The sequence below is a fragment of the Macrobrachium rosenbergii genome, chromosome 51 (assembly GCF_040412425.1).
Source record: "Macrobrachium rosenbergii isolate ZJJX-2024 chromosome 51, ASM4041242v1, whole genome shotgun sequence".
Lineage (NCBI taxonomy): Eukaryota > Metazoa > Arthropoda > Malacostraca > Decapoda > Palaemonidae > Macrobrachium > Macrobrachium rosenbergii.
The window spans coordinates 57,605,183-57,620,042 of record NC_089791.1 but is presented as its reverse complement, the minus strand read 5'-3'; the positions used below and the strand labels follow the sequence as shown (position 1 = coordinate 57,620,042).

The 14,860-nt window shown below is 41.5% G+C and overlaps 1 protein-coding gene across 2 annotated transcripts in view; it reads right to left on the bottom strand.

Annotated features, from left to right (window-relative positions):
- LOC136833435 (T-cell activation inhibitor, mitochondrial-like) overlaps positions 1 to 14,860 on the bottom strand; it is a 104,081-nt gene that overhangs the window by 52,481 nt on the left and 36,740 nt on the right. For both annotated transcript variants that reach the window (XM_067095596.1, XM_067095595.1), the window contains exon 5: positions 14,560 to 14,651. In XM_067095596.1, coding sequence (XP_066951697.1) covers positions 14,560 to 14,651 — 92 coding nt within the window. The remainder of the gene's footprint in view (positions 1 to 14,559; positions 14,652 to 14,860) is intronic.

Below are 14,860 nucleotides of genomic sequence, written 5' to 3'. Positions count from 1 at the left end.
GGCCCTTCAGAGAGGCAGAGTGAAGAGGCTCATAAGGGGGGCCTGAAATCTATTTCAGGACGACATCTAGATTCCAAGAGACTGCATTCGATTTTGGTTGCTTGATGGAATCGAAAGATTTAATGAGGTCGGATGTCTTCAGATACAGTAAGAAATCAGCTACTTGACTGACAGAGGTCTCAGAAGAAGAGACGTTATGGCATCTGCACCATCCGTTGAAGACTGCTCATTTTGATTGGTAGAGCTTGTTTGAAGAAGGCCATCTGCATTTTGCAATAGCTCCTGCTGCTTGCTTCAAAAATCCTTTCACTCTGATGAGACGCTCAACAGTCTGTAGCCTGCCAGGGCCACAGCGAACAATCCTTGATGGAATCTGAGGAAGTGGGGCTTTTTGAGCAGTGACTACTTTTGTGACAGGAACCTCAGGAAGTCTATTAGCAGTCGTCTCAAGTCCGGAAACCATTTTTTCTCGGCCAAAAGGGGGCGACTAGAGTAATCAAGACATTTTGGTGAGACATTAATTTGTTTGTTACTTCCCTTATCATGCTGAAGAGAGGGAAGGGGTAGACACTGAGGCCAGTCCAGTCTTGGAGCACCACATCTGTCTTCCAAACTGTCTGAGGCAACTCGGACCTTGTGCCAGAACATTCATCTTCCCTTGGATGAACCGCGTCCGTAGCGAAACCTGGCTCCGATCTGCCCAAAACAGAAGTTCCCTCGTCACCTCATAAAGAGAGAACGAGTGGGTCCCCCTCCTTTGCTTTCTGATGTACAAAAGTGCTGTCGTACTGTCTGTGTGAATTGTTACTGTCTTGTCGCCCACCAGAGTCGAGAATGACTGGAGACCCAGATGAATGGCCTTCAGTTCCTTTATATTGATATGGGAACTCCTCAAAACCTCAGTTCCTTTATATTGATATGGGAACTCCTCAAAACCTCCGACCATGTTCCTGACACTTTGTGATTCCCTAAATGAGCTCCCCAGCCTAGATCCGACGCGTCAGAGTAAAAATCTGTTGGGACTCACTAGAAGGAGGGACTTCCCTTTGTGAAGCCTGTCTTCGTATGACCACCATTGAAGTCCTGTTTGATTTCCAATGTGACTGGAAAAATGAAGGAGTCCTGATTTTTCCTGCTCCAGTTTGCTCTTAGATAGAATTTGAGCAGTCTCATGTGAAGTCTGTCCAGTTTCACAAACTTCTCTACTGAGGCTAACTAACGTTCCTAAGGGGCTCATTCGTTGAGCCGCTGAGCACAATTGAAGAGAAAGGAACTCTCTGACGGACTGAAGGCAGGAGGCGACTCTTCTTGGGGAGAGAAAAGCCTGAAGAGTCAGAGTCCAGAGTCATTCCCAAATAGAGAATCTGTTGAGTTGGAGTTGTCTGTGACTTACGGATGTTTATCAGAATGCCTAACTCCCTTGTTAGGCAAAGAGTTTTCATTAAGTCCTCTGCATTTCTCTCTCAGCGGAGATCTGAGAAGCCAGTCATCCAGGTAGCAGGAGATGTTTATTTCAAGGAGGTGAAGCCATTTGGAAAGAGGGGCAAGGATCCGAGTAAATACTTGTGGGGCCGTGTGGACAGGCCGAAGCACAGGGCCCGAAATTGGAGAACTTTCCCTTGGAACACAAATCGTAGAAACTTTCTGGAATCCTGATGTATTGGGACATGAAAGTAAGCATCTTGCATGTCGAGCATGACCATCCAGTCCCTCTGATGGATGGCCGACATGACCGACTGAGTTGTCTCCATGTGAAATTTCGTTTTTACAGCGAACTTATTTAGAGCACTGATGTCCAATACAGGCCTCCAGCCCCCCAATGCTTGGGGACTACGAAGAGTCTGTTGCAAAACGCTTCCAACTCTTGATCCTTGATCAACTCCACCGCCCCCTTGTGCAGAAAGGATTCTACTTCTCGCAAAAGGGCCACAAATTTCTCGGAGTCCACTGGGTACACTGGTAGTACAATTGGCGATTTGGCCAAAGGAGGGTTCTCCTTGAAAGGAATGGCATAACCTTCTTTCAATACCTTGACCACCCAAGGTTCCGGGGTCGCCTATGCATTAGCTGGAGTCTAGCAATGGAGGATATGCCTGATCGCTGACAAGACGTACATCAAAAAGTGCCCTTGCCCTGGGCGCAGTACCAAAATAAGTATAACCAGATAAGACTGCTGTCACCTGCACTGAAATAAAGACCACGTCCCATCCACTGAAAGTGATGGGTGCTCCAGGTACATTGTACCCCCTGGCTATCACAAATCTTGGCACCTTACTACAAGGTGAATATATAGTAGGAGAAAATCCTATGCTTCCTTCCTCAGTGCCATGCCAGTTACTAAAAATGATTGCTAGGTACTGCAGGAATCTAACAATGTTTTAACTTTCTTCAAAAAAGTGAGAAGTAAAGATCGACTACACTTCCAGTAGGTAGATTGTACAGTAGAATGGATGCCAGGGGCATACAGTGCCCAAAAGCTAATGAGGAAGAAACTGTTATGACGTCCTTAGCTTTCCTTGCAAGGAGGAAAATGCTATCCTACATCTGATAGTGTCTCAGAAAAGGTCGATTGTAGACTGGATGTCAGGGGCACAGTGCCTGAAAGCTAATTAGGTAAAGGTTGTACTGATGTCTCTAGCTTTCACTAAAAGTAGGCCAAAAGCTCTCCTGAAACTAAGAGTGGCTTCAGAAAACTAAGTCCAATCACAAGAGAGGACCATACATTCTTAGATGGAGGGTGCCAGAACACTAAAGGTTATGAATGACCCCCTATGCTTCCAATCCTGCTCAGGTCATACCGGAAAACTCCTGCATAAAAGAGAGCTTCTTACTCTTCCCCATAGTCAAGAATGCGGGGAGAGTTGGCACCAGACGACTGGAAACTGGTGCTGGGTGTACTGAGATGGCGCAAGGCTGTAGGTGGGGCCAGCAGAGCTGGTTGCCAGCTAACTAATCGGTTGGGAGCTGGCGGGCACTCCTAGAAGCTTAGGGTAGAGCTGGCAAAAACCTCTTCTTCCTGATAAGCACCCAGACAACCCAAAGCCTGTCCGTGTAAGACTGTACCACCTTTGATGGTGTCTCTTAAAGTGAGATTGTTCAAGAAGTTACAAAAGGTGGAAGGATTCTGGGAGAATCCACCAATCAATCACAGCAAACTGGAAACCATATATTACAATTCAGAACAGGACTACGAGGGACGTCGTAACCTTCTGACAAGTCTGAAAAAATCCAGCTTTTCCTTGGCCATATCGAATGGTGGAAGAGCATAGAAGTCCAAGTTAGAACGATCTTGCAGAATGGTATCCATTGCCTATGCTAGAAGGTTCCTTTAAGGTGGCAGATAGTCAAGGTCGGCCTGCCTCATAGATAGCACAAAACTTGACAGATCAGGGGAATTAAGGTCCACTCGGGAGTAAGAGTGGGTTTCTGACGGCTCAGTTCATCTGCCAGAAATTCCAGTTGGACTAGAAAAAAAATCAATCAACCGTTCATGGTAAAAACTCTTGTCATTTGAGGATGAGTGCTAGTGTAAAAACATAAGGACTGTGGTCTAGTCTAAAGGAATTATGCAGTCTAGGAAAGAGCGAGGGTCGAGAAGGACTGAAGCCTTACGCGAAAGGCTTTCACCTCTATGGCATAGTGTGAAGGTTCTGTTCTTCCGGAGACACATCCCGGAAATTCCTAGATCCCCAGGCAGGCTCCCTCAAATACAACAAGGAGTGAGAAGTAGTCTAAGATTAGTCTCATGAAAGGACTTCCTCTGAAAGACTAAATTTGGACAGATACTACCATAGTTCTGACTGAAAATTCCAGTCTTGGGAAAAAACAGCAGAGCCTGCTCTAGAAGAAACAATCTGTTAAAAAGAACTAGAGATTCAGAGGTAGGAGCCTAGTATGGCTAAAAAGTGCCGAGCACTCTGGAACAGGTGTCGGGAGCTCGGGATTTAGCACTAGAAAGCTGGTGCCAGGAGCTCTGAAGTTGATCACACATTCGGAACGGGTGTCATTAAAGAGAAGGTTCATGGTTCTTCTTTCTGCCTGGAGCCCATGAAAAGTCTTTCTACAAAAGAATGCCCAGGAGGGAAGATATTGTTATTCCAATGGGAAAATGGACTGAGGATATATACCATCTGAAAATAGCTGCGATTCTCTTGGTAGATGGCAGAAAGTGAAGAAAAGAGGGCTGATAGTGACCGGGTGTTTCTCCCAGTACAAAAAAAAAACCAAGGCTCCAATCTTGTGATCCCCACAAGAGTGGAAATCTCAAATAACTAAATTAACCTCCTTACCGCATAGGACACAATTAAGGAACCATCCGAAGCAATGTCTCTTGACAACACTTCAGAGACTCCTATCTTCTTAGCCCCTGCTCCCAAGGTCAGTCAAGAAAGATCCTACTTCAAAATCTTCACAAGAGCTACAGCCAGAACTAATTCTATCTCAGGATCAGAGGGAGTAAAGGACAAAAAACACTTGTCTTGCTCCCTTACAACCAAAGTTAAATTCTCACTCCCTGTATAGGTGATAGCTTTCTTCAACAAGCTCATAAATCCATACACCAAAGTCCCTGTCTGCAAAGGACAGTGCTTTGAGACACTGACGTCACAAAAGAGAGCAATTTGGGTCATCTGGTACTCTAGGCAAAGGTGGAACAGGCTGAAAAGAAACAAAACCGCATGAGAGAGTCTGTATAGTACTCAAAGGAGGGAGTCTGATACAGCAGAGAGGACACCCAATGATCAAAGACTAGTGTTGGCCACTTGAACACCGGAGTCAGGCTTTCAACTGGAAATTGCATTCAAAAAAGAACAACAGTATGTTCCAGAAGAGATAGGCGCTGAGCTAAAGAGAGACTGGTTAGCCACTGGTAGTATAGAGGGATGAATAAATTTGTTTGTATTTAGCATTTCCCAACGTTTTGAGAGAGAGAGAGAGAGAGAGAGAGAGAGAGAGAGAGAGAGAGAGAGAGAGAGAGAGAGAGAGAGAGAGAGAGAGAGAGAGCGAGTGTAATTGTCATTAGCGTGTGCTTCGGTTGTTGGAAGAGGGATGACGTTGTTAGTTTGTTTACGGCGCTGTCTGTATGTGGAATATGTGAAGGATTTTTTTCGGTTTTGGAGTGAGTCTTGAGTCAGAGCTAGTGCTGGTCTGTCGTTTGGTTTTGGACAGTTTTTTTGTGTGCTTTTTGAGAGTTCTTGGTTTTCCTTGTTAGTGTACTGTTCTTGTTGTGTATATAGTTCTATCTTTTTTTTATGTTTCCTTGTTTTGTTTGTGTGGTTTTGGGTGCTGTGTTGGCGACCGTGGATGCCTTACTCCATCTTCCAGCAACCGAGGATCAGGGTGAGTGTTGTGTACTGTTTTTTGTGGTTTTGAATTCCGCCACATAATATTTGGCGCCCAACGTGGGGCAGCTGGTGGGGCAGCTGCAATTGAGATTAGTGGCTAGTAGTGTGACTGGAGGGAATGGAAGAGGAACTGGGGAGGTTGAGAGAGGAGAATACGTGGTTGAGGGGTGAGAATGAGAGATTGAGGAGTCAGGTGGAGGAGATGGGGGGAATGCTAAGAAGTGCAAAAGAAGAAATGAAAGGGGAGATGAAAGAGTCAGAAGAGAGAATGGAAGAGAGGGTGGATAAAAAGTTGGAGGGAATAATGAAAAGTGTGGAAGAAATGATGAAAGGTATGTTCAAGGGTGTTTTTGGAGAAGGGGCTGTTGGAGGCAGGTCCTCTGGAATGTGTGAAGGGGCAAGAGAGAAAGAAAAGGAGGAAGAAGTGAATGGAAGCATGAGTGATGAAAGTGATGTGGAAATAGGAAGTAAGAAACGAGGGAATGAAAGGCAGGGTAAGGAAAAGGGGAATGAAAAGCAAGGGAAGGAACGGAGGGAAAGTAAGGATAAGTCAGGGGAAGAAAAGGGGGAAGAAGGGAAAGGAAAAACTGGTAAGAAGGGTAAGGAAGTGGGAAAGGCAGGAAAGAAGGGAGAGGGTGAAGGCAGTAGTGATAGTGAGGTGGATGGAGGTGAGTGGATAAAAGTGGATAAAAAGAGGGGAAAGAAGAGTGTAATGAGTAAGATGAATGTAAGTGCGGAAGTGGACTCTTTGTATTCGGAAGAGGGTATGAAAGGACAGAGTGAAAGTAGCGAAAGTGAGAGTGAAAGTGAGAAAGAAGTGAGAAAGGCTATGTATGTGAGGGAGGTACCTGGTGTGAAAGGTATAATGAGTATGGAAGTAGGGATGTGCATGATTTCTTTAGGGAGTATGAAAGGTTTTGTCAGGATAAGTATGGGGAAAGTAAGAGAGTGTGGGCATGAGAATTAGGAGAATATTTGACTTGGTTTTTGCTTGATATGTATAGGGTTATTATGAGTGTGGGAGATGTTGAGTATGACAAGGTGAAAGCTAGACTAGTTGAGCAAGCGAGGTGTATGAAAGCGAGTGTTAAGTATAAGAGGAAGAATGAATTTGATGAGGCAAGAATGAAAGCTGGGGAAACCTTGTCACTGTATGCTTGTAGGCTGAGACGTTGGCAAGGAAGAAGTTTGGGGATGATGGGATAGATGAATGTAAGGAGTTAGTACGGAAGTTGTTAGGGACAGTGCCAGATGGAGTTAGAGAATTTGTGAATTTGAAGCGGAAGGAGAAGAAAAGATGGACGAATGAAAGGTTGACTTGGGGAGAAATTTTGGAAATTGTAGAAGATTATGAGTTTGACAGGGTTATAAAAGAGAGCAGAAGTGTAAGTGTAAGGGCTGGGGTAGATGAAAGAGTACCAGAGTTTGGAAGCTTTAGGGATGCAGTGTTGAGGGGCCCAATGAGAATGGCCGATAGTGTAATAGATAGGAGTGTAAGAGCAAGTAATGTGGAGGTGCCAGTGAGGATGAATGGTGGGTTTGTAAGGAACAACGGGTTGGACAGGTTAGGGATAGTAGTGTACAAAGGGGAAGGTCGATGAGTGGAAGTCGAGCGAAGTGTTTTAGATGTGGAAAGGAAGGACATACAAAGAATGAGTGTAGGTGGGCTTTAGGAGCGTGTTTCGGGTGTGGGCAATTGGGACATCTGGTAAGGGAGTGTACGAAAGATAGGGGGGTTAAATGCTACAGGTGCGGACAGGTGGGTCATATTGCTAATGGTTGTAGGGGTACCCGAGTGAATGTAATATGTGGCAACTGTGGTAAGAATGGGCATTATGCGAGAATGTGTTCAGAACCGAGAGCGAAGTGTGTCGAATGTGGAATGGAAGGGCATGTATCAAGTGTATGTAGACGAAAGAGGGTGACTGTGACAGCGAATTCGGGAAACTGAGTGTGAAGGGGGTTCAAATGGGTGGGTCCTCCAGGATGCAAGCGGTGCGTGTGATGCATGTACGTGAGGGGTTGTTGCATGAGGATCAGCAGTTTGTTTTGATAGAGTATGGTAGGAAACGTAAGAAAGGGAAGAACGTAAGTGAACGGAATGATCGTAAGTTGTGTGATAGGGGTGTGAGTGCCAAAGTGAAAATGAGTGATAAAGCGTGTAATACGGATGAATGGGATGGTATGAATAGAACGTATAGCATATGCGGGTTTGATATAACTGAGTTGGCTGAACGTGTAGGGGTTAGTGAACGGTTGGAGGTGAGCGAAAGTGTAAGAGTAAGAGAGCGTAGCAGTAATATACAAGTGATTGAAAGCATGAATGAATCGTTGCAAGAATTGGAAAGGTCAATGAGCGAATGAGATGGGTTAGTTGAAGAATTGGGGAGGTATTTGGGAACGAGTTAGAGGGTATAGATGAGATTGTGGATGAAATTGAGAGTGGTAATAGTGAAGAAGATATCGTGAATCTGAGAGAGAATGGAGGAGAAGATGTGAGTTTGAATGTTGCTAGAAGAGAGAATGATTGCGTGCCCGCGAACGCGATCTAGAGGACCTGCTAGTGAGCATCCGTGGGTGTTGCGTAAGGCGATTTGAAAGAGGTGTGAAAGGTGTTGGTTGGGAAATGCTAAAAGGGGGGAGAATTATAGAGGGATGAATAAATTTGTTTGTATTTAGCATTTCCCAACGTTTTGAGAGAGAGAGAGTGTAATTGTCGTTAGCGTGTGCTTCGGTTGTTGGAAGAGGGATGAGGTCGTTAGTTTGTTTACGGCGCTGTCTGTCTGTGGAATATGTGAAGGATTTTTTTCGGTTTTGGAGTGAGTCTTGAGTCAGAGCTAGTGCTGGTCTGTCGTATGGTTTTGGACAGTTTTTTTGTGTGCTTTTTGAGAGTTGTTGGTTTTCCTTGTTAGTGTACTGTTCTTGTTGTGTATATAGTTCTATCTTTTTTTATGTTTCCTTGTTTTGTTTGTGTGGTTTTGGGTGCTGTGTTGGCGACCGTGGACGCCTTACTCCATCTTCCAGCAACCGAGGATCAGGGTGAGTGTTGTGTACTGTTTTTTGTGGTTTTGAATTCCGCCACATTAGGCTACCACTAGACACATAAAAGTTGGTGCTAGGAGCTCTGTATGAAGAGGAGCTCTGGCGCTATAGGGCGCTCGGGCACTACTGGAAGCTCAGGCACTATTAGGCGCTTGGGTGCTATGGAATCACACAAAAAGAACGCTCAGACACTGATGGTCTGCTTGGTGCCAATACTGGCATTCTACAACCAGAAGTTCAGGAGACAAAAGTTGAAGACTGTCCCAGAAGATATAAAAAGGTGTGGACTACACTCCTGCTCCCTGAGATGTTTACAGGAAAGTGGAGAACAGCAAATATCAACTGAAAAAAGCCTCTTCAACAGCTGAGATTCACTAGAAAATCTATACTGGACTACCACTAGAAAATAAAACACATCTCTATGGACGCCTTTCTAATGGCCGTCAGTCAACACCTGCGGACAGCAGGCTCAACTGAGAAGCAGCTATCTGGGGGCAAAATCCCTTTGGACTCCCAAGGACTGACAGTATGCCTTCTCCCAGGTTTAGGGGAGTCTGAGAGGGACTGGGTTAGGAGAGCCAATAGGGCCGGATAGCCACCACCTCCAGCACACATCCAGTAAGACACCTTTCCAGTGGTTGTCTGTTGATACCTGGGACCGGCAACAGGCTCTCAACTGAGTGGGCGACTACCCGCGTGTAAACCCCCCTACCTCCCTTGGACTTCCAGTATGTCTCCTCCCAGGTTTAGGGGAGTATGACAAGGTATGTCTCCTCCCAGTTGAGAGGAATATGGCAGGGACCTTTGTCTAGGAGAATTGAGGGATGAGTAGACACCTCTTCTACTGCAAAACACCTCACATTCACAAACACAAGACTGGCAATGGCACGGGAAGGAAGCAAGGGAGCCAGATAGTTGGCGGCAGGCTGGAATTGGTGCCAGGCGAGCTAGTAGCTTGGGAGCTAAGAGCCCAAGGGCTGATAAACACCTTGGACGCTCACTGCACGGTTCCCGGCTATCAAGAATGGATACTTTTGTCAAAAAAACAACTAAAATTAAGCAAAGTTTCTCTTCCTACTACATACTGCCCTTACACTTCCAGATCTCTGCAAAGAATAGTGTAATTAGTTGTTCAATTAATCCTTTACTGACAATTTCAGATATACATTTCATTATGAAAATATTGTTCCAGTGGTGTACACAATATTTATGTTTATTATGCTACTCGGAAAAGGAAAGTTAACCTTAACTGACAACAGTTGCAGCACACAACGTACCAACATACATACATATCTCAATTCCTATCAAACATCATTGGAGACTTGGGATATGCATTTTATTACCGAAAATATCGGTCCGGTGGCGAACACAATATTTGTGGTTTATTATGCTACTCAGAAAAGGAAAGTTAACCTTAACCGACAACAGTTGAAGTACACAGCATACCAACATACATTACATACATATCTCAATTCTTATTAAACATCACTGGAGACTTGGGATATGCATTTCATAACCGAAAAAATCGGTCCTGTAGCGAATGCAATATTACGTTTATTAGGCTAATTGGAAAATTAAAGTTACCCTTTACCAACAAAAGTTGAGTACAGTAATACCCCAAACTTGCACAATTCGAGTTGCGCGAATTCACAGACACGTGAACATTTGTGAATACTGAGAAACCCTGCAAAAGTGTTTATGTTTAATTTTTTATGTAATTTATGTTTTCAAGCTTTTATGTGTAAATTAAATAACATTAAATGATAAAAGTAATAATTTCTCTCTCTCTCTCTCTCTCTCTCTTTTCCTGTAATGAGAGAATTTTTATGGTACATGTATACGTTTATTTGTTTTGTATGATAAATAAATTTTTTACCTAATAATAACTACTACTTTTCAAATAATAATAATAATAATAATATAACTGTAATTACAAAATTCATATGTGATACATATTTTAAACAAACAAATGTCTTTCCCTCATCTTCTGTTCGAAGCTTGAAGGCAAAGCTGTCAGACATGTCACTTTAACATGACAAGAAGGGAGAGTGTTGCTGATTAGCGAGTCAAAGGTTTCTTACAATTCTCTCTCTCTCTCTCTCTCTCTCTCTCTCTCTCTCTCTCTCTCTCTCTCTCTCTCTCTCTCTCTCTCTCTCTCTCGTTCATAGTTAGCACTCACACATTTTTACAACTTGTTACTTCTCTGTGCGTCTTTACCTTTACAGTACTGTATATAGTTTAAATTGATCTAATTTTACCTGTACCGTCTACGAAGTGTAAATGTGCTAGTGTGGCAAATACGTTCTAAAACACAGAGAGACATAATAACTAAGAGTTGTATAAGTCCAAATAAAAAACACTGTTTATTCATGAGAAAGCATTTCAGAACAAAGAGAAAGAGGTGTAGAATAAAGAAGTTATTAAAAATAGGTTGAAAAGACTTCTAAAAATAGATCGGTCAGAAGGGGAGAGAGACAGAAATTCTCTTCCAACTTTCTATTTTCATGTCAACCATTTATTTCTTTTTTTAAGGGTAATGTATTAAGCTAACTTTTAAATGAAATTACAGTAACTTTACCTTTAATTTCATTTAAAAGTTAGCTTAATAATTTGGGAGCATGGTTGGGGTCATATTTAATGTTTAAACTTTAGAAATAAGCATTTATTAGCATTTTTAGAGACCATGCCAAACTTACGCGAAAATTCGCCTTGCGCGAGGGGTTCTGGAACCTAACATCGTGTAAATTTGGGGTATGACTGTACCCAGAGCATTTCATTAACGAAAATAAGGTTCGATAGTGAACGCAATGTTTACATTTCATTACGCTAATCAGTAAAGGTGGCAACGAACACAATTTATGCTAATTGGTAAATTACGCTACTGGTAGTTAACCAATTGATAGCAAATTCACTACTGTTGCGAAATATATAAACTTGAATCAGATCTTAATAACAAAACAATAAGATACTGATCCTGAAAGCTGTAAGCTTGAAGGCTACCCAAAAACAGTGATAATACTTCACTGAAATCAGGTCTCCACCTGCAAATCTAAGAACCAAGCTGCCATCAACACTCGATGTTACTCGAACGTCAGCAGAAACAGAATGAGGTTGTTTGCTAAGTAGTTCCTGTTATTCCCGCTAGTGGGTGGGACCAGTCACCTGCACTAAACTGTGAAGCGTTACCCGCAAATTTTTTAATTCAAGCTGCCGTGCAAGAGGAAGCTATAGCTATGTAATTACTGGGTAAATTACTTATATAAAATGCTTTGCTTCATGCACCTGATGTGCACACAGTGGCTATTTTATAATCAGTAGGTTTCTACTGACAAATACTTTTTTATATAGTGTGCTTTAATGCTTTTTTATATCTTATAAACCCCAAAAGAGGGTCACAGGTTACAGGTGCTCAATAGGAGCAGGAAATCCCACTGAGCATATCAGTCTGCACTCAATTTGACTCCAGTATTCCCAGCTGTGTTCACCTGTTGTTTCTCTCACTTTGAAAAAAGAAACTTTCCAAAACAAATCATGGCACTGGCTTAGTTACTGTTAAGAAAGACTTCATATTGACTGCAGTGATATAATTAACTAAAAGAAAAGTGACTCAAGAGTGTACACTGTTCCTAGTAGACAGTGAAAATTACCCTAATGCTCTATAAGCTTTCACTTACGACAAAAAAATGTTAGGTATACCTTAGTTTAACCAGACCACTGAGCTGATTAACAGCTCTCCTAGGGCTGGCCCAAAGGATTAGACTTATTTTACGTGGCTAAGAACCAATTGGTTACCTAGCAATGGGACCTGCAGCTTATTGTGGAATCTGAACCACATTATGACGAGAAATGAGTTTCTATCACCAGAAATAAATTCCTCTAATTCTTCATTGGCCGGTCAGAGCCTCAAACGCTGGGCCAGCAGAGTGCTAGCCGAGGATGACAACCACCTGTCCAATGAGGAACTGAAAGATATACAGTGAACATAGCAACAGATTTTATCATTTCCTATATATATGTATAGCACATAAACAGCGACTGTATATGTTTTAAGCATTTCCTATACAGTACATGTATATATCATATAAACAGTGACTGTATGAAAAGTATATCATATAAACAGTGACTGTATATGTTTCAAGAAGTTAAATATTTATGTACAGAAACCTATTACTTACATGCATTTATGTGACCTAAATGTACCACAATAAGTAATCTCTAGTATGTAGGCTTACATAATTATCAGTGAACCAATAATTATGATTCCTAAGCCTTCCATGATGTGGAGCAAATCATAAGATAAATAAAAACAGCCTAGCACAAACAAAATAATAATAATGCAGTAATATGTTTAGGTTCTTTTGGTCATTCACTACTTACGTTTTTCAAAATTATTTTGGAGTAATGTGTAGGCCTTTAACAAATATATATTCCAGTCTCTGTCCAGATTATCAGAGATTCTGGATTTATGAAGTCTGGATAATAAGCTTTCCTATATATTCTGGATTAAGAAGTATTGCTCAAAATCTTTAAGTATATCATGAGGTGGGAGTATGGTAAAAGATTAACTAATGAAGACAGATAGTTTCACTGAAGTTCAGTCTCACATGCCTCTGAGCACACAATAATTCAAAATGCAGCAGACTGTAAATGAAACTACTACTAATAAAAAAATGAATGCCTACTCATCAGTAATTAACTGGTATAAATTAATGAAAATGCACTAATGGGGAACTGTGCATGCTAGGAATGAAGCTGTTCTTAAAGAGCTGCAATTCAAAGCCAACTACTGTAAGTCATTAACTGGGATGTAAATGACTGCATTGAAAATGTTTTGAACTTTATATGAACAGAAAAATCTGTAAAAAAAGTATATTTATAACCTTACAGAGGAGGATGTATTTAACATAAGTTAAACTAAATATCCAAAGTCAGTCAAGATAAAGAAGGAAGCAATGAATGTAAACAAACACAAAAGTAAATGAAAGGTCATTTGCTGAAAAGCCATACATGTAATCTTCAGCTGGATGGACTAACCATGTTTTTTATCAGAAGCTCTGATGGGAAGCTGTTCTGGTCAAGTTGCAAATATTGCACTGAACACTCATCATACATCATAATACTGTATATACAGTCATATCTCGGTTAATTAATACATTGCTTAACGGACAATTTGGTTAAAGGACATTTTGTCCATAGAAAACCCAATCTGTTAATGGATGTTTGATAGATTACAAGATGGGCAGAGATGACCAGCCAGAACATGCATGGGATTAATGTGTCATGTGTATGCAGTTCCCAACTGAAACAAGGGAAGGAGTTCAGTCTTCATGTGAGTCTCGCTTAGTGCACATCTCTGCTAAACTTTGTGTGAGTTGTTTCATATTCAGGTGCTAAGTTCAGCAACTATGAAAGTCTCATGGCTAATAAGAAAGCTAGAGATACCAGCAAGGCTGAGCCTGTTGTGAGGGTATTTCATTTCTGGGCAAGTCTGTGGGCTAGGAGGGCAGTGATGATGATGTGGAGGAGTTAGTGGAGGACCACAGATAAGAGCTCACCACAGAACTGCAGGACCTTCAGAGAGAGTAGTGACAGACAACAGCCATGGAATTGTCTTACGAGGACAGAGAGGAAAGGTAAGATGTCCCTAGTTCACTAATAAAAAGGTGTCAAAAATGGAGGGAACTACAAAGTTCCTTGAAAAATATCACCCTGAAAAAGCTACAACAAATTGTGCTTTAAAACTGCTGAATGACAATGCTCTCTCACTTTAGAAACATTTTACAATGCAGGCAAAAACATACATCATTAAACAGGTTATGTTTTTAGTGAGAAAGAAGCACAGTTGGTCTCAAGAAGAAAGCAGTAGAAAGAGATTGAAAAGCGAAACAACCCCATATACCATCAAGTCTCCCAATTACAGGTAAAGTAAGAACAAATTTACATTCATTTCAACTATTTACTTTGTTTACATTTTTTTAATTTCTGCATGCTAATCTCCTCTATATGAGTATTAAAAAATAAAAAGGACAATCCAAAAAATGTAGTTAATAATAATACTATGGAACAAAATCTGAACTATTCAAGTAGTGAACAAATAAAAATAACAAGATAAAAATATATTTCAGTACAGAAAATAAATAAAGCACTACAACAAAAAAAAATGACAATCACTTACTTGCAGCCATTGGTTCCGAACTTCTGAGGTACTGAGAACTACACTACCTTCTAGGCTTACACCAGTCTCATTGCCAAAATGAAGACCACGACCTATTTACGAAACAATGTTAGTAAACACTATACTTATTCCAAAAATGAAATACTGTATAAAATTTTGAACAACTTACATAAATATGGATCTTTAGTTTAATTTTACTTCTGTTCAATACTACAAAATGTGTCATAAGCCCTTCAGTACATGAGGGAATCAAGTCACTCCCATGCAGGTAGTCCCACAAATGTTAGAAGTACCACAGTTA